Genomic DNA, 26,747 nt, shown 5'->3' on the forward strand with positions numbered 1-26,747 from the left:
GATGATGTTGCATTGTGGTACAGTTGGCCTTCCTTTTTTTCTTATTTTTGCCAGAACCAGTGGCCACTTCCAAATAAAGGAGGGGATTTTTACGCAGGTTTTATGAAGACCTCTGTGCTACCTGTTAACACACTTCAAACAATATTTTATATCCATTAACTACACTCAGAACAATCACACAGCTTGCTCTTTTATCTTCTGGCAAATATTTATCCTTGATTTTTCTTTTTAGAACATTTATCATCTGTGAATGATGATAGATCATCCTTCATCATTGTAAAATTCTCCACATTGCTTACTTAATCCTCATAGTAATGTGATGGCACCTACCTTCATCTGTTACATAATGGGGAGTCTTCCATTTCTTCTGCTGCTCGCTTCTCCCTCTGCTCTCCTCGGGACCGTAAAAGTGTCTCCAGAGAGAAAATATTGCCAAATTAGTCCTACGAGTGAAATGTCATAAAATACAAAGTGGGTAGTTCACATTTTCCAAACAGAGGTGGATACTCTTGAAGAAGTAGCTGTACAAGACAGGGATTTATGGGGATTTGCAAGATGCAAATTTTGAATGTACCTGCTCCCCCCCCCTTCCCCATCCTTTTCTTATCTGGCTTTTTGCAAGCTTTGAACTCATTTGCATAAAAGGGTGATTTGTTTTGACATAAAAGCCCTTTCTTGATATGATTCATATCCCGTAATTTTGGTTCTGCTCTTGCTACAAAGATCTTTGCTGTTGCATTCTGCTGCAACAGGGGCCATATGTTGTTGAAAGGCTGTCTTGCACTTTCTCCAGGATCCCTGTTTGTTTCATTTGCCCTGTGTTACAGTGGACTTCTCGGTCTCTCCCTCTCCTTTTCCCTGCTCCATTCTTCCAAGGACCCCTCCCCCAGCTATGGAAATGAACTCTGTGCTATGGATATGAGGGTGAAGATGAGGTTTGCAGCAAATTTCCAACCCTGCTTGCAAGAGAGCCTCTTGGCTCCTTGCCAAAACTTTGCAAGTCCTCTCTAGCCAACCAGCGTTCCTGTCGGCAATCACCTGACCCTGAATTCCCAGACAAAGAAATGTTCATGCTTTCTTTTTTTAAGCGATCTCTCCTACGCCAAGAGTGGGGGTGGAAAAAAAACTTCAGCCCCACACTGGATTATGAGGGTTGCACGCTGGCGTGTATGGGTATGTGCACTGCATTGTTTGTTTGATAACACAGGGGGATAGTGTGCATGTCTGATTAGCCTGCTTACAGCGAGGGGAATATGCTGACTTCAGGTATTTCCACGAGAATTGTTGTGGACCATCTGCTCTGCACGGCTTAAAGGGAAACGTCTCTTTAAAAAGGAAGAGGGAGCAGGGAGCTTTAGCCGTGTTTGGGAAAAAGTTGATTGGCATGAAAAAAACTTTTTCCCCTGGGTTGAATACTTGCTCAAACTATTTCCTGCTTCAGAACAGCAGCTAGAAATGTTAGAATAGCATTGTTTTTAGAGGTGAAGTATATTTAACTTTTGAAAAAAATGTTTGTTTTTTATTTCCTCAGTGCCGGTATCCTTCACCTTACATAACATGCACCTAGAAAAAGTGTGAAGTGAAGCCCTTTTCTTCCTATCTTTGTGCACTTTGTTCTGTTTGACTCCTAACATAGATTACTGTAAAAACTCAATCCCTTAGAAATATTTTAAGTGGCTTTTTTTGTTAACAACTCTAGTTGTGGATTAATGGAGAAGTTGATTTATGTATTCATGGGTAGCTCTGTAAAATTCCTAATTATCTCTTAAAGGGATGTAATACAATGAGAAACAGATGGCCTTTTTTAAAACGTATTTTCTGGGCGATGTGACCCCCCGCACCCCCTCTTCCGAGGACACTCATGTTGTAGGGATCAGTGCTAAAAACAGCCTAATGAAAGCAGTAGCCGCTGAACCTGACATTTGTGCATTTTTGCAAAGTATTTCCACGCTAAAAGCTTTTTCAAAGCTTAGGATCAGATTATTCACCATTTGGAGTTAACTACACCTGTTGTGGCTTTAGTTTTTATTATTTTGCTGCAGTTCTGCTCAGCAGATAAGCTTAGGTCTTTGCACTGAAAAGACATCTCACTGCATTATCCATCACACAGTCACACAAATGAGTCCCCGCTGTGCCTCCCCTGCCTGTTGCGCATGACAGACTACTGCATTCAAAGGTCACACTCTTTTGTGTTGTTTCAAAGGCTCAGTGTAATTTTTGTGACAGTGTATTTCGTCTAATGTTTAGGATACCTGATTGTTTTGACTAAATGGCATTTTTTCTTGAAGTTTTAACACGCTTCTCTCTGTAATCAGATTTGATTTTCTCTTTGTAGCTGGATCATATTATTTTTAACATGCACAGTGTTGTTTCATCTCAGCAACTGCACTTTTAAATCTTTGACCCGTAAATACTGAGACGTCTATAACTTGTAAAGTTAATAACCATATAATAGACAGTTGCTGACTGCAGCTATGCAGTAAAAGTGACCTTTTTGTTAACAAGTGCTGCCAGATTTGATAGTAAAGTATCATCTGCACACCCCAGAGACCAATATCACTTCTCTTTTTTTTCTTCCTCCATTGCAGTGCACTCTGTCACCCCTTGAGCCCTCAGGGTATCATGCAGCACAGCCTCTAAGTCTGATTATCCCTTATTGTGCGCCCAACATGTCTCCACAGTCTGCCAGGGGCCTGCAGAGCTTCTGTTTTCTCTCTGCTCATAACAAAGTCCACGATCACTGGAAGCTTAGTCTTGCATGATACTTTAGAACATTTAACATAGTTTTTTGGAGGGTGGGGGAAGGGGGATTGTGTAGTTGTTTTCAGCACATTTATTTTGCAGTGTTTTTACAACTACAGTATGTCTGCTGTCATTTTTGGTATTGTTGTTCAGCACGGCGTGACAGCGGATATATGGTATTTCTGGTATCTGGTATTTCTAAGCTGTCAGTGACGGGCAGGCGTGTGTAAGTGATAAAGACCGCATTGTGTCTCTGCTACCTCCTTTCGTATTTTCCCCTTTAGACTCTGAGGGCCTGTCTTGCTGGTGGAGCTGCACACACACTGTGAGGCCCCCAAAAGGGGGCAAGACAAATATCTGGTTCTTATAGCCACTGTACTTTCTCTCCTCCCCCCACTGGCATTTTCAGCGTCACTTTCTCATTGGCTCCGAGGAGAAGGAGTCATGGAGACAGCCGAGTCCTAAAAACACAAAAACGAATGCAGGAAAAAGGTGCTTCATTGGCTTTTACAGATAACTCTGTATACCTGCAATTACCAGTCAACAAATATGAAGAAACTCACTGTGCCAGTTTAATTCATTAAACCAAGACTAACTAACCTTCCAGTTAGTCTTAAGTCAGCTCATTTCGTCACAGCTACACCAGTGACTGCCCTCCTCACTTGCCCATAACAACACGGATTATTCCACCACAAACTATGTCAGCTTAACTGGCATTTGGTAGTTTTTGTAGTTTACCAACTGGAACCGCACATTCACGCAGGGCTCTCGAACACTAACTTCAGTGTTCTTGTACTGGAGCCAAGAGGCCTAACACATATGGCCGAGGGCTTTGAACCATCCATCCCGCACTACAGTACAGATATTTATAAACCACAGCAGAGCCTCTTGATTGAAGAGCACATGTTTCTACTCTTCTGCGCCGACACCCCTCCCCATGCTCGGCACTACTTCCCCTTAAAGGCACTATTGTTTACTAGTCACACTGGGGGAGAGGACGGAGCGTTGTGCTATACTCTCTCTCAGCCTCTCTGCTGTTTGACTTTTTTTCCTCCTCTTCCCACAGAGCCTCTGAGTGAGATATGAGAACCTGAGAAACACTTGAGCAAAAGTAAGCACAGCTGTGCAGCACTGCTCTCACGTGGAGCCTATAGTATGACCAGCACGTGTTTACATATGGTACTGCATATATTCTGTGTGTGACAAAGGAAAAGAAAGAAAGGAAGAAGAAAGTTAGCACGTGTTCGCAGTACAGCCCTACTGGGTGTGTGTTTGAGAGAGAGAGAGAGAGAGAGAGAGAGAGAGAGAGAGAGAGAGAGAGACATCAGAATGAGTGCAGCTGTTGGGGATTTGCTGTGAGAGGCTTAAGTCCCGGCTGTGTCTCGTCCTCACTGATCGACCTAGCGGTTCAGTGTCAGGTACCACAAACCAAGTGAACGATACACTGCAGGTCTGTACACTATAGAGTTATTGTATTCAGTGCTGCTGATGAATAGGTCTCACACGCAGAGATAAAGACGCGTTTGCAAAGGCTACCATTCTGTATTTACACAGCAGAAATGAGGCGTGCCTCTTATGTTCTATAGCTAAATAGCTTCAAATCCGTCAGCCTCTGTACAGCTATATCTATATCTGAGGGAAGCATTTCATGCATGACCAGATTTATGGAAGACTGGGCTGCGTAACAAATTGTTACCCTTGTGAGTAAAAAACTGTGTCCATAGAAGTTGTTGGCAGTTTTACTGCTTCTCGGATGAGAGGTGAAACGTCTTCAAGCAACTTAAAGAAGTCCAGACGCTTTTCTTTGCAAGCTCCTTTGACTACGATGACCTGGATGACTGAGAACCTTCACAGACATTTTGGCAGTTTTACATTTTTTTTTTTTTTTTTTTTTTTTTTTTTTTACTTCTTTGATATATTGCGTTTATATTTCCTTGAGGTTAGTAAGACCCCCCCCCCCAAAAAAAAACAACAACAACAAAAAACAAAAAGAAACATCACACCACCCCCTATAAGCAAGCACTTTGTGACAGTAGGAAGGAAATACACTCTTCTAACATGAGGAAACCTTTACCACAAGCAGGATCAGGAAGGGGCAGCCATCTGCTGTGACCGGTTGGGCATGACAGGAGGAAGACAGGACAAAAGATTCATGATGGGAGAGATATTTAATAATTAATAAAGATTAAATGTGATTTAGTGATGTATTAACAGAGGTACTGAAAACAGACTGAATGAGCAACAGGAAGCCCCCCCTAGCAGCCTAAGCCTGTTGCAGCATTACTAAAGAAGGGTTCAGTGTCACCTGATCCATCCCTTACAGCGTTCAGGATCAACTGAAGGCTCTTCAAGGAGTTTTTAAAGCAACCTGATTATAACGAATTACAGTAGCTCAGCCTAGAAGTGAGGCACAGGTTACACATCATTTATCTACCTTTGTTTATTTTCAATTAATTTTTTAACTTGAAAATGTCAAACTGTGCCTATTTTTGTGGTTTAAGAATGTTGCAAATTGATAAATACTCACATAAAGGACGTTGGTAAATGATTAAGCTTCAGTTTAACACTTCAGTAGGTTGTCCATCAAACACAAACCACACAGTGTTATCAGGCTAAAGGGTCGCACACCCATGTTTAGCTGCAAAGCGTGGGGGTTTCTGCTCTGATAGCCAAGAGGTATGTTATATGAGGATTTGGTTCAAATAAGCTAGATTTTTCACAGCGTTTTGAGAAATATTGTAGTAAATGAAGTTAAGACAGCAAATATTTGAAATCTTGATGTTTCATCATTGCTTGGCTGATTTTTTTTTTTTTTTTTGCAAGTACCTGGGTTTCCTGTGCTTCATTACATATCTTGACAAGTTGGTGGGGTATTAGTTAAGTTATTAGCTAGTGCTACCATGTTGAAAAAGACAGCTGCTAATTAGCGCCAAGTAACATATAAGCAAAGTATCACTCACCAAAACTGGTGCTCAGAATTTTTGAAAAGGTACAATTATTTGCACAGCAAGTCAGTATTTGTCACACAGTTGTAGGGCTGGGAGATATGGCCTAAAATCCATATCATGGTATAATTTGAAGCATGTGCGGTAACGATATATATTGCGATATATTCTTTTCTTCTGTATAACGTATTTTACAAAGTATAAGGCACACTTAAAATCCTTTAATTTTCTCAAAAATCGACAGTGTGCCTTATGTATGAATTCTGGTTGTGCTTACTGACCTCAAACAGATTTTATGTGGTACACGGCGCTCAAAAATCTGTCAAAAATGCTTTAGTACGACTTTGGTAAGCTATGAAGCCACACCGCCTCGGAGCATTACGGCTACCGTAGTCAGGAGCCTGGTAATCTGGGTCCAAAACTCCATCCTCTTCAGGTCCCAAAGTCAAAGGAACACTGCGGCATTACTGACAGTTAAAAACTGTCTAAATTATTTCATCTTTAATAAAATGATCAGCGTTGCTGCTTTACCAGTTGTAACAATTAAGTTTAACATCCAGGCATCCATGAAAACAGAATTTATTAAATTCAACGGAGTTAGAAGTTAGCAGGAAGTTAGCTCGCTGGTTTCCACCTAAACATGACATGGCATGTTCTGACTGAGAGATATCTGAAGAAATTCAAACGTACAGCTCTGCTATCACTTCCAACATAAATGAGGACAGAAAACTAAGCAGTGACGTTTGTAGGGTTACTGAAGTTGGACTAGCTGGTATATAATAATGTCCTACGTGATTGCTAGCAAAACAGGGAATTCGGCATTAATGAATCAATGGTAGGGAAGTGGAGGAAGCGCAGTTTTTGACTTTCCTCATATTCCAGAAGTGCTTTGTCTCTTTGCTATTACTGTCGCCCGGTGTTCTGGGAATCCATCCTACCCGAAAAAACATCCTACCCAATGTTAGATGATGTTGTTTGCAGCCGCTGCAACCAGGCGCAGCTTGATAATGACACCATCAACATGTGCTATTGCGGTAGAGCGGTATAGTAAAAATCTACTGCTGGCCAAATTTATATCGTTTCTACCATATACCGTTTATACCGCCCACCCCTACACAGTTGCATGAAAAGACACAAAATGAGAGATGCAGATGAAGTCTGGAACATAGCTAGCTGTTACAGCTCCGTCCACCTGTAATTTTAAGGCTTAATAATATTTAAAACGGAGGTGTTAACAAATCAGATCCTGCACAGCTGGTGTGAGGGCAGTAATTTTTCTATAAATACCAAAACCATGTTTTAACATGGGAGGGTATGGTTATTGAGTTGCTGTTGGAGCCAGCCTCAAATGGCCAATCCAGAAAGTGCAGCTTTGTGCTCTTACTGGTTAGCTTCATCACAAGTGGCTTCTTTTTCTTCTTTTTTCACAGTTATTCTTCAGCTGTTTGTATTAATATACAAACAGCTATGTCTGATTTGGTCACATTTATACATATTTTTTGTAAATTATATTTTTTTAAATCCTCTAATAGTGTAAATTCCTGATATCTTGATATCTAGCTTAAACTTACTTAAACTCAGTGACTGCACGCATCATGTCCTCATCTCTGTTATCACTTGGCTTTGTTTCAGGCAGAGAAAAAGGCCAAACAAATGTCAGCAATGAACGCGATGAAGGATCACGAGGATAATGAAACAGAGACCCGGAATGAAGAGGTCTCAATAATCAAACACCCACAGCCTTCAAAGCAGCAGCCGCAGCAGCAGCTGCAGCCGCAGCCACACACTAAGTCTCAGTCACAGCCTCAGTATCAACAGCAATCACCGCTGGTGCTGCCACAGCAACAGCAACAACTGCAACATCAGCAGCCACCTCAGCAGCAGCAACAGCAGCAACAGCCTACTGACCCAGCTTCCCCCACTGTGGCCACGACCCCAGAGCCTGTCGCCATCGAAGGAGAAGACAAGACATCCCCCAAGACTCCAGACACTGAGTCTGAGTATGAGGTAAGATCATTTTGGGTTTCCCACTGACTCGTGTCTGGTTGTAAGCTAGTCTGTACTGGATAAAGGATCCAGTTGACGGTGAGGGTTCATCTTTATCATGCAAGGTAGCCGGTCACGTTCTGGGAATGTATTCATTTCAGATATTTACATAATTTCTTCTGGGATTGTTAAGAATTCTGATTGTGACATCTGCAAACTTTAAAGGGCAAACGAAGCATTCAAATAAATGACAGGTTTTTAAATATGCACTAATTTAACGGTTATTTGGAGTAGATATGTGTAAATCAATTACTTAATTCGGCAATTATTCAACCTATTTTCATAAGCTGTACTTTTTTCATAGTTTTCTCCCACATAAAAATCCCTAGCATTGTTAATTTTATGGGAAAGTGAGTTTAGCTTTCTCAGAAAAAAAAGGTGATTTGTGATGTTGCTATGGTCACCATTTTCATATAAACTTTTTTATCTAAGCGATCTAACCATCCAAAAAGTAAAAAATATCCCTAGACAGGCTGTTGAAAAAAGGTTTCACAACTCTGCCCACAAGTCATAGCAGAGGGGATGATTTGTCTTTTCTTTTGGCTGCAGGACGGTCGTGGTTTTGGCATCGGCGAGCTGGTTTGGGGGAAGCTCCGAGGATTCTCTTGGTGGCCAGGCCGCATCGTATCCTGGTGGATGACGGGACGTAGCAGAGCTGCTGAGGGAACCAGATGGGTCATGTGGTTTGGAGATGGAAAATTCTCAGTGGTGAGTCTTTAGAGCCAACATTAATATTGCTGTTAGGTCTTTTTTTTTTTCTTCTTCAAGCAAAACAGACGTCTGTTTATAGTGACAGCCACAGACTTTATAATGAGCTTATTGGTTTTATTTACTCAGCCAGATGATCCTTTAGAATATAAACAGAAAACTCAATGTCTGGAAAGTTTTTTTTACCTCAACACGATTCCTTTAAACATGCGGTGTAAACAATCGTTTATTTTTATGTGTATTTTCACAGGTTTGTGTAGAGAAACTATTGCCTTTAAGTTCCTTTAACAATGCCTTTCACCAACCAACTTACAACAAGCAGCCCATGTACAGGAAAGCCATCTACGAAGTCTTACAGGTGAGCATGGGAGAAGATTTTAGGGCACAGCTTTCGTTGTAGTTAAACCTTTAAACTTACAAAGCGAATGTATCTGACATTCATATTTTTTACATGTTTTCAATCTTTCATGTAAAGACTTCAATATCTGCTGTGGCATTAAACCAAAGCCTACTGACACTTAGCTTGGCATAGCATAAAGACTTGAAGTAGGGTTGAAGCAGCTGCAATGGTTCTTTAGAAAGGCCACGAATATTAACATGGCACATCTTGTTTGTGTCTTTGTGTCTTTTTGCAGATATAGAATAAGAAGTAACTTTATTCCATGTTCCCCAGTCTTTTTGAGCATCTCAGGAAGAGGGTGTTTAAGAAGCTTTATGAAAATTGCAGAAACGTTTCTGCAATTACCATAATTTGGAGAGCCAAATGCAAAAAAAACGAAGAAGTAATTTCAAAATAAGTGCTCTCAATGAGAAATTCAAGAGCAAAATTATCCAAGACGCCCCGCAGGCAGAGCCCTCTCAAATTATCCACCCATTTTAGGCATAGTATTAAACTGAATGGGACTAAAGGATCTTTACTGTAAATATCATAGAATAAGAATACATTTTTGGTGAAAAACGTTTTGAATGTGTTTGTAGGTGGCTAGCAGCCGGGCAGGAAAGGCCTTCATGGCCTGCCCTGACAGTGATGAGACAGAGACCTCAAAATCCGTGGAAATGTTAAACAAGCAGATGATTGAGTGGGCTATGACAGGATTTCAGCCCACTGGACCCAAAGGCTTGGAGCCACCAGAAGGTAAGATGACATCACTATTTTAACCCTATTTATGACCCATCTGGAAGAGTTAAAAATTGCTATATATAATGGCATAGCAGATGTATTCTATACACTTGGTAATTAAAAACATCCGTAACATTTGGTGCAATATTAATTTTTTGCTTCTGTTGTGCACCCCAGAGGAGCGTAACCCATACAAAGAAGTTTATCCTGAAATATGGGTAGAGCCAGAAGCAGCAGCCTATACACCTCCTCCAGCCAAAAAGCCTCGCAAAAGCACAGCAGAGAAACCTAAGGTCAAGGACATCATTGATGAGAGAACACGAGGTAACGTGCCTCATTTATTGGGTTATATTGGAGTCATGAACTCTGTGTCCAGCTCCTTGGGGAGGTTGCGGCGGTGTTTTACATCACTATAGTGGTCTGGGAGGTAAGGTATGGACAAGAGATCCATTAGCAAGTGACGTGAGAAGGCAAAAAGATTCAGGTTGCTCTAAAGACAATAAATAGATGCTATCTAGAAAGACAGTGCCCTATCTTTATTACAAGTATTACTCATCCTCCGTCTCTTCCAAATGACAAAAGAAGAAAAGAAGTGTAATTCAATTCAGTTTTATTTATGTAGTGTCAAATCACAACAACAGTTGCCTTAAGGTGCTTTATAATGTAAAATAAAGATCCCATAGTAATACAAGGAAAACAGAGGAAACTCCAACAATAACATAACCAAATGTGTATTTTGACTGACCCATCAAATGATCTGTTTGTTACATTATTTCTTTATATATCATGAAAGCATTTGTGCTGTCAGGGATTATCATGATGACTGATACTTTAAGTGGTTTCTGACATGTTTGGCGAAGAAGTTTTATTTGCGTGATACCATCTTAAATTTTAGTTTTATTTATTTTTTCCTATATTTTTTTGAATTTACTTCTAAAAAAAATGAAGGAACTAACACAGATTCTTCATTTCTCTGTGTCAGAGCGACTTGTTTATGAAGTGAGACAAAAGTGCCGCAGCTTAGAGGGTAAGTGAAATGTTCTCTGTGTGCTCTTGCTTGTAGCAACACCGAAGGGCCTCTCAGGAGGCACCGACACACCTCTTATTTGTACCTGTTGTTGACGGGCAAAGCCGATTATATGCATGCATCTGTGTTCACAAAATAACAATGAGTAAAAAGGAGGAAATGGGTTTTCTGTAATTTCATCTACCTTATTAGCAGCTTTGTTTGTTTTCTCATAACCTGATAGCTAAACTAACTAGATCTAGACCTACAGTTGTGGTCAATGTTTACACACACTTATGGTCATGAATAATAATTTGGGGCTCAAACATACATTTCATTCAGTCTCTCTTAGCAAGTTGCAGCTCAACCCTTCTGAGCCATCAGCAAGCTTCTGGAATAATTATGGCTGTATATCTGACTGGTCTTCTAGGTGGTATTGACAGAATTAATTTAAATTTGTTGGTTTTCTGGTACATAGTACACACATTTTCAATAAGGTTCAGGTTGAAGCCTTGGGAAGGCCATTCCAGAAGCTTAATTTTAGCCTGCTTTATTCATTTTAAAATCAGTTTTGATGTGTATATGGGATCGTTGCCCAGCTGGGACATCCAATTATATCAAAGTTTCAACCAGCTGTTGATTTGAGGTGAAGTTAAAGGATTGGGTGATGCTACCACCATGCTTGACAATTACCTGACAGCTGGATAGCGAAGTGTTTCTAGGTTGAAACACTCACCCTTACTACTCTAAGCATGCTTCTTGGTGTTGTTGCCTATCCTCTGTAATGCTGGCAAAGAGAAACTACCAGTCATGATCACTAATGAGAAGCTAACAGGCCTTGTCAAGTTAAAAGACATTGCAGAACCTTCAGCACCAGTTATTCAAAGATTTATACTTCTGACCATGTTTAGATAAGAGAAAATCCAAAATAAATTAAAACTAGTGCAAAGATGTATGCTGTACAATCATCCCACTCTGGAAAAATAACAGGAAATCATTAAAAGTACAAATTACCCTTCGTGTCCCATGATGAGCGTATGGAAACTTCTGACCACAATTGTATCTCATAGATATTCAAATTGTTTCACAGAGGTGTGAGTTCTGGGTGCTCACTCCTCTCAGAGCTCTGCCTGTTAAATACTAACACGGTGTTTCTCTTACTGCAGACATCTGTATCTCCTGTGGAAGTCTGAATGTTAGCCTTGAGCACCCTCTTTTTGCTGGAGGAATGTGTCAGAGTTGCAAGGTAAGCTGCAATAAAGGCTTAGACTTGGACTCAACTAGGGTGTTATTAAAAGTCACAGCAAATTTCAAAGCTCCTAATAAACAACACATATTTTAAGCAGCAACTGATGTGACCCCGTGTCTTAGAGTATATTTTGGATATTTTTTGCAGAACTGCTTCCTAGAATGTGCTTATCAATACGACGACGACGGCTACCAGTCATACTGCACTATCTGCTGCGGGGGACGAGAGGTGCTCATGTGTGGGAACAACAATTGTTGTCGGTAAGGTTTCTACCATGAGAGCCTGTGTTGCAATTACATGGATGTGCATGGAGTCTGGTAGAACTAGATTTAGTCTACATATACAGCTACACATTACCTGACCTGAGCACAGCCTTTTTTATAGTTTTGATATGCTAAGTGGTCAAGACAACAGTTGGATTTTTAAAACCATAGCTATGAGGGATTTTCTTGGTGCAAAGTTGACAGAAAGGCAACAGTAACTGAAATAACTGCTCATTACAACCGAGGTATGTAGAAGAGCATCTCTAAATTTGCAACACGTCAAACCTTGAAGCATTAGAAGCCTACAGCAGCAGAAGACCACACCAAGTGGCACTCCTGTGAGCTAAGAACAAGAAACTAAAAATAAACTGACCTTCCATAACCTAAATCTACTGTTAGTAGAGTATGAAAGGGTCTTTAAAAAAAACTTGCAATCTTTGCAAAATTCTCATATGCTTTCTTCACACCTTTATTACAGGATAATCAGCCAATTGACTTGTTCTCAAATCTCTTTGTCATAAAAAATACTCATAAAATTATTGCTTAATAAAGAACATTGTGAAGCTGTGTAGCAAATAACAGCAATATTTTTTATTTTTGAATAGGACAGTACTTGCCTCTAAATTTACAGTTGTTTTTCCAGCACAGATAGCAGGATTGTGCGTTCACTGCTCATATTGGATGCACAATAAAGGCTTTGTGATGGGTCACTAATCTCGTAGCAGTGATGTAAGGCAACATCGTGGCAGCCCAGTGGAGAACTTGCTGATAGCAAATATTTTATAAAGTGTGGTTGCACTGTATTTCTGTTGAATAGAGCATTGTTAAACATAAAGAAACAGACTGGTGTTCTCACACAGTTAGATTGAAGTCTAGAAAAATACCATTGAGAACAGATTGAGCTTTGTCAGAGGCATGCTGGACTGATCACAAACAATGCTATTTTTGGATGGTGGCGTTTGACATTTGGATGACAGTGTTAACGATAACTTGCTGCTTCTCAAAACCCACAAACCCCATTAAAAACCTTTTTATCTACACCTTTTAAATACAAAACAAAGAGTGATAATGAAACTGTGCACCTTTTCTTGACCTATGACCAGTGTTGGTTAAGTTACTTGAAAAAAGTAATCAGTAACTAATTACCGATTACTTCCCCCAAAAAGTAATCCCGTTACTTTACTGATTACTTTTTCAAAAGTAATTAATTACTTAGTTACTTAGTTACTTTTTAAAAACACGATTTACAACCTGAAGAGGTGATAAAGTGATAGATCTTTCAGCCCAATTCTACTTTTTCTGCATAATCCATCATACAAAATGTAATCAAATGGAAAAGTCTCTTGTTTTTAACTTGTTTTATCAGTTTTAATCTTTTAACTTTATGCATCAAGCAAAAATTTAATTATATGCAACAGTCTCTGACTGGAAGAAATTTGCTTAACATTTAAACTTATTTTCTGCACATTCCAGCACATAAAATATTTTTTTTTTGTGTTTACACTCAGTCTTTCAAATAGATGCAAGTAAAACACAGCAGAAAATAAATAACATCAAAGACTAGCGGTCCTGTTGCTCTATTTTCACCTGTAAAGCAGGAGTAGCGTAGGCGGAGGTTTACCCTGGTGCAGGTGTGCCGCGGCGGTCAGTTGAAGAATCCGCGAGTTTCTCAGCACACTTGGTGCTTGCTTGGAAGTTTAGGGGTTTTTTTCGCTATAAAGAGAAGTTTTCTTCCCAGGCACAACGGACGCTAATGTTTTTGTCACTTTTTATGGAATTAAACTCAAAATAAGGTCAGTACTTCCACGCTTTAAACGCTGCACGCTCATACTCTCTCCTGCATTCGATATATGATCCATTGTTGATCTGCACACAGCTGTTGTCACGAACGTCGCACTTGCTTACGTCACTGTCATGAGACATTCTGGCAAAAAAATCACGGTTTTAGTAACGCAGCGTTCCTACGGGAAAGTAACGGTAATCTAATTACCGTTTTCGCAATAGTAATCCCTTACTTTACTCGTTACCTGAAAAAAGTAATCAGATTACAGTAACACATTACAAGTAACGCGTTACTGCCCATCTCTGCCTATGACTGATAAACTGATTTAGAGAAGAGAGACATGTCGGTCATGTTCATATTGTATAATTTTATTTGAAGGACACAGATGTTCTCCTACGATCATTACGGTCAGCAAACCCCCTCATACGAGTCCTTGGTACTCATTGGTTGATTTTCTTTTTGAGCTCAGCCTGTAAATATTTGGATTTGTATCTTGCCTACTTGATGAAGTATTCAAACCACCTTTGTGGTTGTTCTTATTACAGCAGGTGACTCCAGGGCAACATTTGTCTGTCATAAAACACACACTGATAGCTGGTGACTTTGGAGGCCATGTGAATACAGTGAAGATGCTGAAGATGCAATTTTGAGAATATTTGTTCTTTATATCAAGGTACATCAAAAGATGGGTACACTGTGATCATAAAGGGGGTGGATGAGGTCAGCAAGAGTAATCAAACTGGCTATAGTGTTAAGACCAAATTCTGACCATACCATCTGAACGTAGCAGAAGAAATTGAGACTCATCAGACCAGGCAACAGTTCTCCAGTCATCTAGTTTCCCATTTTGGTGAGCGTCACTTTCCTGTTCTTAGCTGACAGAAGTGGCACGCGATGTGGTCTTCTACCACTCCAGCCCATTAACCTTCAAGGTTTCAAGTGTCGCATGTTGAAAGATGCTCTTCGGCATACCTTGGTTGTAACAAGTGGTTATATGAGTAACAGTTGGTTTCCTATTAGTGTGAAGCAGTCTGGCTGTTCTCCTTTGACCTCTGATATCAACAAGGCATCTTTACCCAGAGAACTGCTGCTCACTGGATATTTCATCTTTTATGGACCATCCTCTGTATTCCTTTCTAATCTGGTAGTAAACTATGCCAGATGCATCTGGCTTTGCTGTTGGCTAATAATTACCCTGGCAATCAAATTTTCAACAGAGGCATTGTACCACTCTGTCTTCTGTGTGTGTGGGGCTCTTTCAGTCACAACTTCCTGTTCCTCTTCTAGTTAAACCATTACTGCTAGACCAAACATTTCTCCTTACAGTCCTACTGGCACAAACGAAAGACTTAACAGACTTATTTGTTGAGGTTTTTTTTTAAACGATTTTTCCTAAAAATGCAAATAACCTGTGTAGTGGAGGTATCAGGGATAGACACGGTTATGGCACTGATTCACTCCTTAGCACTACGGTCACCCTGGTGTGTCAGCCAGAACACCACTTCACCAATTCTCCCAGAGCATGGAAAAAAAAGCTTAAGGTTTGGTTTGAGGAAGTTTATTTCCTTCACAGCTCAATTCCTGTGGCTGTAATCGTGTGTGTGTGTGTGTGTGTGTGTGTGTGTGTGTGTGTGTGTGTGTGTGTGGTTTTCTACTAAAGAAGTACATAATACAAATAAGTGATAAATAAGGTGAAGAGATAAGTGACATATCCAGATATATGCATAATACAATATAGTTAACATAACCATACATAAAGAAAAGAGCACAGTAGTGTAAGGCAGTAATGCTAAACACAAAAAGATGTATCTCTACATAAATCTATCCTTTAAATGAGCAGAGCAATGTAGTACACTTCTACTGCTTACACTATGCCAGCTAAATAGCATTACTGCGAGGTTAAGTTAACGTCAGTACAGAGGAACTACTTCCGGTAGCTGTAGAAAATAAAGGCTTCTCCGTTATAATCCGCCGTAATGCTTTTATTGCGAAGGGGAAGTAGGAACATGGTACTTCCGGTCGAACTACGCTCGGCATTTAAGCGGTACTCTGAACAAATTATCCGCTATAAACTCCGTATTTTAAATTAAAGAATCACGAGCACCACATATACCATACAGGGAAGCTCTGATAACACAGGAATTACGTTAGAAACATATTGAGGATCGTACATGTGGCAAACTAAAGCCAAACCAGGACGAAGTAACTGACATCAATTAGCATGTGAAATGAGGGTGAACTCACGCATTGCGTGCGTGGCCTATACCGCTCCAACTATGAACTACATTAGCTCCTAAATGGTAAATATATCACAGTATCAACACAAATAAAGCAAAATGCAACACAGGTTAATAATCACTTACCATTCACGCACACATCATATCCCACAGGAATCAGTGCACCCCCACCTGACCAACACTGCTCATCCGACACTAAAACTGCCCACCTTACTAACTATATGACATCACCAGACGGTGGGCTGGCTCAAACTAACAGAAGGTTAAATGCTAAATGAACAGCATATAAACTTGTATATAAACTTACAAACACCTGTATAAGAATTCAAATATAGTTATCCTATGAACTTTGGGGCCTTTTAGACAACCTTGGTAAACCCCATCAAAGATGCAGAAGTTTTTTCACTTGCACGTAGGGTTGCCAACTCCCTGAAAAATAAATAAGGGACACCTCGTGGCCAGGGCCGGGCAACCCAGTTGTCTTCACCCTTCCCAGTGTGGTAGCTCTTTTTTTTGTGTGTGAAATTATTTTTTAACCATTTGACTTGAATTTGATTTAAGCAGATGCATATTCTTTGTGATATGACCATATGGGAAACAAATGATCATTTAGCCATTTATTTTTAGCTCAAAATGACAACATTAACACAATAAAACAGGTCTCTTTCTTAAACAGAAGCCTGTCATGCTTAACTTTTGAGAATATAAGTAAATCTTTCTTTAAAAGAACTCTGTCCTGCTTAACTTAAAATTATATAAATTAATAGAAAGCAATAGAATGAAAAATATTCTTGTAACTGTGCACATATAGTGCATTTAGTACAATTGGCTTCAGTTGAGGTATTATTTCAGCTTTTCTAATGCTAATCAGCTGCTTCTGTTTGTAAACCTGCTTGTTCCCATGATTACGCATCTTAACTCATCATCATTATTAATCTATGTATTACTTTTATGTATTAGTCATCTATTTGTTGTAATCATCTATCCTTGCAGTTTATTACACAAAATAAATTATATTATCACACTTCTGGCCACATAGCGCTGATATTCACTGCACATGCCCATATTAACCTTAACCAGAGGGTTTAAAAAAAACAAACCAGTGTTTGCATACCATATCTGCTTCTGCCGTGGCCTGGTGGACAAGAAATTGGTTAAGGGTTCCCCGAGCTTTCACGCCCCTCTTGTTCTTCATGTGCCCACCACTAGAAGCATGCCTATGGAAAAAGTGCGCCGGCACACAGTGCAGTGCGCTTTAAAGGTGTTATCGTGCACTTTTCCAGCCAGGTGTTTTCCTTTTCCCATTCCTCCCTGTACTTTTGCAGCCTTTTTTTTTCTTTCTCTGAGCGAACAAACATTGCTGCTCTAATGCTGGGCTTACACTGTGCGATTTTTGGCCCATTTTGAGCCGATTTTTGAGTCGTGCGACCGTTTTGGCGATCGGCCCGATTTTGGCCTTCATCGTGCATCGTGTAGTATACGTGGGGTAACGAGACACGATTAACACCTCACGACCACTGCTCACGCGCAAACACGTAAACGTCGGTGAAAAAGACGGAGCAGCACAGCTGTGCAGCGTGTGATCTGGACACAAGCGATGGAGGCACAACTTGTAGAACTTTGGAAAGCTCATCCGAGCCTTTTCGATGTGGCCTCACAAAATTATCATGACCACAACAACTGTGAAAATAGTTGGATTTACATTGCTGCTCAATCACAGCTGCCTGATCAATGTTTTTCATTAGCAATTTAGCAAAGTTGATGGTGGTGGTGTGTCTGTGTGAGTGAAAGACAGAGAGAGGGAGAGCGAGCGACAGATTTTCTGTTATAACCTTCATTTTATGGAGGCACAGTGTGAGCACTCAGGTCGCATCAGAGTATCGGGTCGTATAGTGTGAGACCCTGCATCGTGACCTATGAACTTCTAACCCCTGCGAGTCAATCGTGCAGTTTGAGCAGGAGCTGAATAACGTGACTGAAAAAATCGCACAGTGTTTGCCCAGCTTTAGGTGTACTGTCGTCCGAGACTTGCACTGCAGTGTTGGCATTTGTTTCCCTGTTGGCCATGCTTGTTGTTGTGGTCATCTGTTGTCTTCCGGTATTTTCTCCGCAAGCGACCTTTCCTCGACCAATGAGATGAGCAGTAATCTGAATTGTCATACTCGAATTGTCATAAGTGTGCTGTCAGCTCATTGGTCACAAAGCAGGAGAGGGGCTGGGAATTATGTTTTCCAACAAAGCGTTAATTCCATTAACATTTATAGACTACTTTTGATTCTCACTGTATTACGGGACAAAGTGCGTCCCTTATTAGCTCGATACGGGACGTGTACTTTTGTTTCTAAATACGGGACGATTCCGTTTTTTAAGGGACGGTTGGCAACACTACTTGCACGTTACATTTCCTGCATTTTCATTCTCAGATCAAGACCATTTTAAACAGTTAATAGTTTATTTTGGTCTTCTAATGGAAAACATGCAGTCTACCACATTTAGTCACTTAGTCGCTTACTGTACTTAACACTGTGACTGCTTTTAATAGGTAGGGTTAGTTATCATTTTAGAAGTAAATGTCCTTGTCCTTGGCGCAGGTGCTTCTGTGTGGAGTGCGTGGACCTTCTTGTTGGTCAAGGAGCCGCTCACGCTGCCATCAAAGAAGACCCATGGAACTGCTACATGTGTGGTCAGAAGGGTGTGTTTGGTCTGCTGGAGCGTCGTAGCGATTGGCCCAGCCGTCTCCAGCACTTCTTTGCAAATAATCACGATCAAGATTTTGTAAGTAATTGACCTCTAGGCCATAAATCTCAATCACCATGTGACTGAGGAGTCTGTCTCCTTTGTGTCTCACTGTTGCCCCCTCTGCCAATAATTTCAGGATCCACCAAAGCTTTACGCCCCAGTCATGGCGGAGAAGAGGAAGCCCATTCGTGTCCTTTCACTATTTGATGGCATAGCCACAGGTTAGAAAATTTTCCCCAGTTTGTGTTATAAAAAATTTGATGGATTTACTTTCTTCCTTTATTAGTCAGAACATTGCCATGTATCAGTCACTACACATGCCATATATAACTAGCTATACTAGCTATATAGCTATTAGCTATATTTGTGTTAGTCATCATAGGATTTATTTATTAGGGATAGCTCCAGTTCTTCAGATCAGATCATTTAAGTGGACAGATTTTTTTAGACTGTCTCCTTCTTTTCTTTTTTAAAAAAAAAATCTTTAACTACACCCTGCACAGGACTGCTGGTGCTCAAAGAACTTGGCATCCAAGTGGGTCGCTACATAGCTTCTGAAGTGTGTGAAGACTCCATCACTGTGGGTATCGTCCGGCATGAGGGTCGCATCATGTACGTTGGAGACGTGCGGAACATCACGCGCAAACATGTGAGTGAGAATAAGTTACTAAAAAGAGACACCAAACTTGCAAATGGCTACAAACTTACAAATATATCATTACTCGCTTGTACTAAGTAGCATTGGATATCATTTTCTATTGTGGAAAACCAGAAATTAAATGCAGACTCTTCTAAACAGAAAATGTGGATATTTTTAAGGCTTAACAGTATGGTTGTTTACCAGATGTACAAATGACCGACAGTGAGACCATGCTTTTCTTTGACACTTTACCTTGTCATATTAAAAGCCAAGAGTGGAGAGTAAAAGACAATAAAGACATTATAAAACATTCAAACTCTAGCATCTGTATAGCTAGTTTTATTAGTATTTACTACTCACTAGGAGTACATTGCTGGTTCAGTTCATAACCCTAATCCTGACTCTGATTCTTTTCTCTATACAGATAAACGAGTGGGGTCCTTTTGATCTAGTTATAGGTGGAAGCCCATGCAATGACCTCTCAATAGTCAATCCTGCAAGGAAGGGTCTGTATGGTAAGTTTAAATGAGTCCACTGCTTTTTTGCTTTGCTAATGTATTAGTTGGGAAATTCATTCATATATAAAGTCACTGGCCTAAATAAATCACTAGAATATAAGGAGTTTATGTCTTTTGCTTTGCTTCAGCACCTGGTTTAATACCTCTTTCTGTCTCACAGAGGGCACCGGACGCCTGTTCTTTGAGTTTTACCGACTGCTCCATGAGGCTCGGCCGAAGCAGGGGGAAGACAGGCCTTTCTTCTGGCTCTTTGAAAATGTGGTTGCTATGGGCGTCAGTGACAAGAGGGACATATCTCGCTTTTTAGAGGTTAATTTCTTTACTGATACTTATAATCTCTACCTGCTGTAGGCGGTAGATGTATGATGTGCCGTTGGTGAAGTGGGTATTGTTGGGCTTTGAATGCCCCCTTGTGGCAATAATTCATTATCTTTAGGCAAAAATTATGAGAACGGAGCTCTGACGTCTTGATCTTCATTCAACAGTTTAATATGCCATCTTTAATGCGCTGCAATCTACTCCTAGATGGTGTTTCTGGTTATCTGTTAGGTGAAGCCCTCATTAGCTGTTAGAATACTCTCTTTTTTTTTAAATGACTGTCCACTGAGGAAACTGACAATTTTGAAGTTTAATTTTGACTCTTTTCTGTTATATTAACATTGTGCTATATAATAAAATTGTTGTTGTTGTGTGATTACACTTGTATTATTCTGTATGCAATCACAAGCTTTTTACCTTTGTTGCTTCCTGATTGGTGCTTGTTCTTCCTCGTCTCTGTTTTCAGTGTAACCCAGTGATGATCGATGCCAAGGAAGTGTCAGCTGCCCACCGTGCCCGTTACTTCTGGGGTAACCTTCCTGGCATGAACAGGTTGGTGTATGAATGGTGAGAAAAGAAGTAGTATTTAACAAAAAAGTAACACTATAAAGGGACTGCTTATGTCAAATTATATGGTCATGTTACAACAAAGTACAACCTAAATTCTTTAGTCCGTATCAAGTCTTAAAATAATGCAAAAACAAACTAAAAATGAACAACAACACAGAACATGTTACACTATGTTATTACTTGTTTTTAGAAAAGTAAGCCCAAAAGAAAAAGTGGTGTGTGAAAAACTAATCACACCCTGTGATTCATTATAACTTTTAGGTGCCATAATTTAAAGTGTTTTGTTTTCTGCATGACTTTATTCGTCTCTCATGTTGCTGTGGAGGAACTTCCTCCAGTTCATTGAGATTTGCAGGCATTTATATGGTAAATTTATGTGGTATAGCATTTCCGCTATTTCCTTTTTTAGTTATTCTGTTTTAGATTTGCTGCTGTACTTGGGATTATTATCGTGTTGCATGACATCATTTTGGCAAGTTTCAGTTGTCAAACAGATGGCCTCACATTTTGCTTTAGAAATCTTTGGTATACAAAGACTCAATGACTTCAACATGCCAAGATCCTGTGGCTGCAAAACAAACCCAAACCATCACCCCTCCACCACCATGCTGACAGTTAGTATGAGGTGTTTGTGCTGATGTGCTGTATTTGGTTTTGTGCATTATAGCCACACATGTCTACTTTGGTCTCATCTGTCCAAAGGACATTGTTCCAGAAGTCTTGTGGTTTGCTCAGATGCATCTTTGCAAATCTAAGTATGCTGCCATATTATTTTTAGAGAGAAGAGGATGTCTCCTGACAACCCTTCCAAGTAAGCCACATTTGTTCAGTGTGTCTTGAACTGTAGAATTTAACTATCTAATTAAGGCCTGTTGAGGCTGAGACGTAGCTCTTGTTTTTTTGTCATTTCTCTGAGCATTGCATGGCCCGCCACTGCTGAGATTGGCAGCTGTCGTGAATGTTTTCTGATCGTGAATAATATTTCTCACTGCAGAATGAGAGACCTCAGACTATTTGGAAACAGCTTCTCTGCTGAAAATAATTGCTGATGTTTTTCCTCTTTGGCATTGTGTTAACACACATGTGAATGTTCCTGATGAACAAACTGCCTAAACCTTTTGTTTTTTAGAGGCGCGTGCTTGCTGATGATCAATGAATCGAGTGAACTTGATTAGCAGCACCTGGCTGCTACTTATTCTCTTAATTCCTGTTGAAGCAGTGTGGAAGAAGAAGTGTGGCTTTAGTTTCTCACGCACTGCTTCTGATTTTTGATTGTTAAATAGATAGTCACACAGTGTGGTACGTCGTGTTTTGTAGGCCCTTTGAGGTTTTATGTATCATATTTTAAGACCTGCTAAAGACCAGATTATTTTTATTTTTAGTTTATTTATGGGAAAACAGAATTTTAAGGATCATACTGTCTTTTTTACTATGACTATAGATAAGGTAGTGATAGTGAGTCATACATACCCAATTGATTTGGCTTCTTTTTTTTTTTTCTTTTTTTTTTAACTATTCTTGTCCTGGCAGATTATCTTCTGTTTTCTTAATACTGCATTCAAAGCATGGAACAGCAAATTAGATTAGATTATCTCCAAAATCATTGAATCAAAATGAAGTGCCATTATGGCATGGACTGAAACTGATTTCAGTGGCTAGATTAGAAGTAATTTCATACTTCCGGCAGAGATTTTTTTTCTTGTTTAAAATTGCAGATAAAGGCCGATGAAGTAGAGACTTGTAGTATAGCAGATCCAATTCAGTCTATTATGCCCTACTTTCACATTTGTAAATGGGACCTTTTACTACCTCCAGCTCCATATTTTTATTCTTGGACTCTATTAGTGTAGCTTTGCATGATTCACAGTTCAAATAATAATTTGTTATCTTTTTCTGGGCCCCGTTCCTCCCTTGGCTCAATCCCAATGTCTACATTTACAGACTCAGAGACTTAGGCTATCCCACTGTGACATTATGAAATGCATGACGAGCTCTCTGCTAGACATTATCCATAGTTTCACAAGTCTGCATTTCTGTAGACTTTGCTCAAGACAGTTACTCAGAGTTCGTAGCAATGTGGCATTAAATGCAAGGTTGTAGGGGAGGGCTTAGAAAAAGGTAGAGTAATCAGAGGAATGTAGCATGAGCTTTATTGCACACCTAGTAATGAGAAAATTGACTGTTTTTGACTGTTACGTTTTGTCCACAAAGATTTGAACTCACCAGGGTTATTTGTACCTGCACTCATTCCATCCATCCTAACACGGAGACACGGACAACCATTCACACCTATTAACAATTTAGAATCACCAGTTCCTCCCACAGCCCGTGTCCATCTAGAAAGGTCCGTGGCGCCCAGCTGGTGAACTCAAACCCACATCCTTCTTGCTTTGAGGTGACGGTGCTGACAACTGTGTCACCATACCCTGACCTGTTATGTAATTGTTTGAAACTTAGTCCAAGTTTAATGTGAGCATCCACTATTGTAAGTGTATATAGGGACCAGGAAAAAAATGAAATGCATGTTAGATTTAAATAACGTGTTAAAGTGTAAATTGTTCATTCTCTCTTTCAGGCCTTTGACTGCCATGTGCACTGATAGGCTGGAACTCCAGGACTGTTTAGAACATGGCAGGACAGCCAAGGTACTTGCAGCTTGTCTTTCAATACACATCATGTTCGCTCACCGGTGCACACAAAAACTCAGTCTGGCAGCTGTAATCTCTCTGGTTAATCTGATTCATTCAATTTAAATACAGTAGAATATCAGAGACACTAAAGCTGGTGTGGCAGAATGTCATACTAGAGGATGGTTCTTTACATACAAGGGGGGAGCAAGCGAGTCAGAAACCCAGGGCACAAAGATGAAGCAGGTCTGATCAGAAAGGGTTTATTCCAGGCCAGGGAGCAAGAATGACAAACAATTCTAAAAGCCATAAGCAATAAAATGTTGTAGAGGTACTAAAATTCCCAGGAATAAACAAACCCAATATCAAAAAAACCTTATAAAACGCAATGTTCTATGCGCTCTAAAATCCCACCCCGTCACACAATGTAACTGTCCCACAGCCAAGGACGAATGTTTGTTAGGTGTTCACAATCAGGGCAGAAATCGCTCTTCCAGAGCGGGGTCCATACCAGCCTCGTCCCAGGAAGACCAGGAGAAGCCTTCTATCCCCCTCTCGTCCCATCACATCCCTGCCCAGCTCGAATTCTGCACTGGAGTCCGTTGCTCGATGCCACCACGGCTCCCCTTGCATCATTGCCCTGTAAGTAAACAAACAGGGGCCAGAACCATCGTCCCGGAAGTTGGCCTGGCTTATAGCCATGGCGACCGTCTCCCAACACGGCTGCACAACGGTGGAGACACTACTCACAAATGCAGCCAGAGGTATACCTCTGCCCTGCTGTCAATCCCACATGTTGTCTCCCACTGTCGCCATTCCTGCTGTTGGGACTGGGTCGCCACGTCACGCTGACCAGACTGTCTCCAGATGAGGTGTCGCACCCCCATGATCAGGCAGCGGGTCCCTCTTTATCAGCTGGCCTCCATGCATTCCTCTCCATATCTGGGGCCTCTCTCCTTCCAGTGCTCAGCTAGCTTCCTTTTAATAGGTCCTTTAAACAGCTGATAGGCCGCCTTTGGACACACCCATGCCTCAGGAGGTGACCGCTATCAGCTAATTTGTCCCATGCCCAGCCAGTCCACAGTGGATTAAAACATGATCGGAAGGTCGGGGGTTCAAATCCACCGAACGGCTACCCCGAGTTACCCCTGAGCAAGGTACCGTCCCTACACACTGCTCCCCGGGCGCTGGATTGGCTGCCCACTGCTTCACTGAGTGAATGGGTTAAATGCAGAGAGTAATTTTCTTACAGAGGATTAATAAAGTATACAGAAAAAACATGCAATACAACCAGAATAAAATCATGCAAATAAAAACTACACTCACAAATAAACACTAGAATCAGAATAAGACCAATATAAAAGATAAATGCAAATTTCCACTGTGTGACATGTTCGGATTTCGTAATACAGTTCATTTGATTCAGGAGTGTAAAACTCTGCACACTGGTGGCTCCATGTGGCAGCTAGATGTAATAGTTTCAAATTGAATTTATCTAACAAAAAAAATCAGCTTTGACATGACTCAAAAACTAAGTTTAAACTAAAAGACAACTTTATTGCAGAGCTTAAACTTCAACAAAGAACAAAGTACTCCATGTCCAAAAAACTAGGAAACAAAACTTTAACGAAAGAAGACACAACCATGAGGGCGGTAAACAAACATGGAAACAATACTGGGCCAGAAAAGGAAACGAGAGGCGGGAATAACCAGGGATTCTTAAACCAGCCTAAAACCAAGAAACCAGAACACGAAAAACTCACAACAGAGGACTAAAACCAATACAGAATCATGAAATAAAGATCAAAAATACAAAGCTGAAGACTCAAAACTCTGGGACCAAGATCCAGGGACAGGTCTTCACATGGAACCTCATGTTTACCAAATTATCTGATCACGATAACCTCAACATTTTAGAAAAGGTATCTCAGGTTTTGTAAGTTTGTTACGCAGCAAGGACATAAAAATGGCATAAACAAATTTTTTTTTTATTGTCCTCCAGTTTGGCAAGGTGAGGACTATCACTACCAGGTCTAATTCCATCAAGCAGGGCAAGGACCAGCACTTCCCAGTCTACATGAATGAGAAGGAAGACATACTGTGGTGCACTGAGATGGAGAGGTATGTAAACATAATGATTTCAACTACTGTGTAGGCTTTTTTCAGAGGTCAGAATTTCAAGGTTTTCTTCCTTTGTCTTCCCCTGTCTGCTCGCTGGTTGCACGTGTGGTGTGGATGGTTGCTCACATCAGGGTCTTTGGTTTTCCAGTCCACTATACAGACGTATCCAACATGAGCCGACTGGCGAGGCAGAGGCTGCTGGGCAGATCATGGAGCGTCCCAGTTATCCGCCACCTGTTTGCACCACTCAAAGAGTACTTTGCCTGTGACTGAGCAGTCAAAAAATTAGCTCAGAACCATTTAGTATGAAGTGCCGTAAGGGGCATTATTACTGAAACGCTCTCAGACACACTACTGAACACCAAGGCATTTCAGCTGAACAGGAAGGTGTTTTAGTGTTGCCAACTTAGCAACTTTGTCGCTATATTTAGCGAGTTTTCAGACCCCCTTAGCGACTTTTTTTCTCTAAAAAACGACTAGCGACAAATCTGGCGACTTTTGCTTTTGTTATTAGGAAGACCTATGACCACTTTTTGACGTGAAAGCACATATCTGTCTTACTCCCAACAAGCAGCGGGTGCTGCCGTGGGCACTTCGCCCATGCCAAAGTGCTCACAGGCAGCAGTCGCCCCCAGCTGCTGTCAGAGCAGGAGATGCTGATCCCTACCCATCCAAACTGCAAATGAATCACGCATGAGCAAAGCCGCTGCTCCCACCCTGACTTTAATGCAGTCAGTTCTTCTTTTACTTTTTGTAAATCACAAGGTTTAAAACTACTTAAACACACACAGTGTGTGTGTGTGTGTAACTCCGCCAGAGTGCCTTTTTTGGGTCACTTTTGCCGGTACCAAGCCCGGATAAAGGAGGAGGGTTAGAATTGTGACATTAAAAAAAACAATAATTACTCAAAGAATTTAATTTGTAGTTCTAAATATATTCCTAATCCATTTAGGGTGGTTTTTTACCCACTTTATGTCTCTTCCACGATGTTATTTCTCTCTCCTACAACATAGGTTACAATTACATAAGCATGACCAATTATGCAAATTAGGCAATGACCATATTTAGCAACTTCTAGCGACTTTTAGGACAACAACGCTAATAGCGACTTTCCT

The 26,747-nt window shown here is 40.6% G+C and overlaps 1 protein-coding gene and 1 long non-coding RNA gene across 11 annotated transcripts in view; one reads left to right on the forward strand and one right to left on the reverse strand.

Moving 5' to 3' along the window:
- The window catches only part of LOC113011726 (uncharacterized), a 32,314-nt gene extending 15,762 nt beyond the window's left edge, over positions 1–16,552 (reverse strand). Inside the window, exons 1-3 of one of the 2 annotated variants that reach the window (XR_003270605.1) lie at positions 16,226–16,552; positions 3,003–3,203; positions 331–413 (exon numbers count right to left, since the gene is read on the reverse strand). This is a non-coding gene — a long non-coding RNA (uncharacterized LOC113011726). The remainder of the gene's footprint in view (positions 1–330; positions 414–3,002; positions 3,204–16,225) is intronic. The other variant, XR_003270604.1, reaches the window with a different exon arrangement.
- The window catches only part of LOC113011724 (DNA (cytosine-5)-methyltransferase 3A-like), a 48,309-nt gene extending 22,232 nt beyond the window's left edge, over positions 1–26,077 (forward strand). For 3 of the 9 annotated variants that reach the window (XM_026151408.1, XM_026151415.1, XM_026151409.1), the window contains 18 exons: positions 7,320–7,694; positions 8,283–8,441; positions 8,692–8,799; positions 9,420–9,576; positions 9,739–9,885; positions 10,544–10,588; positions 11,734–11,813; positions 11,964–12,076; positions 18,691–18,874; positions 18,975–19,059; positions 19,342–19,487; positions 19,903–19,993; positions 20,157–20,305; positions 20,781–20,866; positions 21,663–21,695; positions 23,460–23,529; positions 25,514–25,632; positions 25,764–26,077. In XM_026151408.1, the coding sequence (XP_026007193.1) occupies positions 7,320–7,694; positions 8,283–8,441; positions 8,692–8,799; positions 9,420–9,576; positions 9,739–9,885; positions 10,544–10,588; positions 11,734–11,813; positions 11,964–12,076; positions 18,691–18,874; positions 18,975–19,059; positions 19,342–19,487; positions 19,903–19,993; positions 20,157–20,305; positions 20,781–20,866; positions 21,663–21,695; positions 23,460–23,529; positions 25,514–25,632; positions 25,764–25,905 (2,289 nt within the window). In that variant the 3' untranslated portion in view covers positions 25,906–26,077. Of the gene's footprint in view, positions 1–7,319; positions 7,695–8,282; positions 8,442–8,691; positions 8,800–9,419; positions 9,577–9,738; positions 9,886–10,543; positions 10,589–11,733; positions 11,814–11,963; positions 12,077–18,690; positions 18,875–18,974; positions 19,060–19,341; positions 19,488–19,902; positions 19,994–20,156; positions 20,306–20,780; positions 20,882–21,662; positions 21,696–23,459; positions 23,530–25,513; positions 25,633–25,763 lie in introns of all 9 variants that reach the window. The other 6 variants (XM_026151412.1, XM_026151413.1, XM_026151417.1 and 3 more) reach the window with 2 other exon arrangements.
- The last annotated feature ends 670 nt before the right edge of the window (positions 26,078–26,747 follow it).

The sequence above is a fragment of the Astatotilapia calliptera genome, chromosome 19, assembly GCF_900246225.1.
Source record: "Astatotilapia calliptera chromosome 19, fAstCal1.2, whole genome shotgun sequence".
Lineage (NCBI taxonomy): Eukaryota > Metazoa > Chordata > Actinopteri > Cichliformes > Cichlidae > Astatotilapia > Astatotilapia calliptera.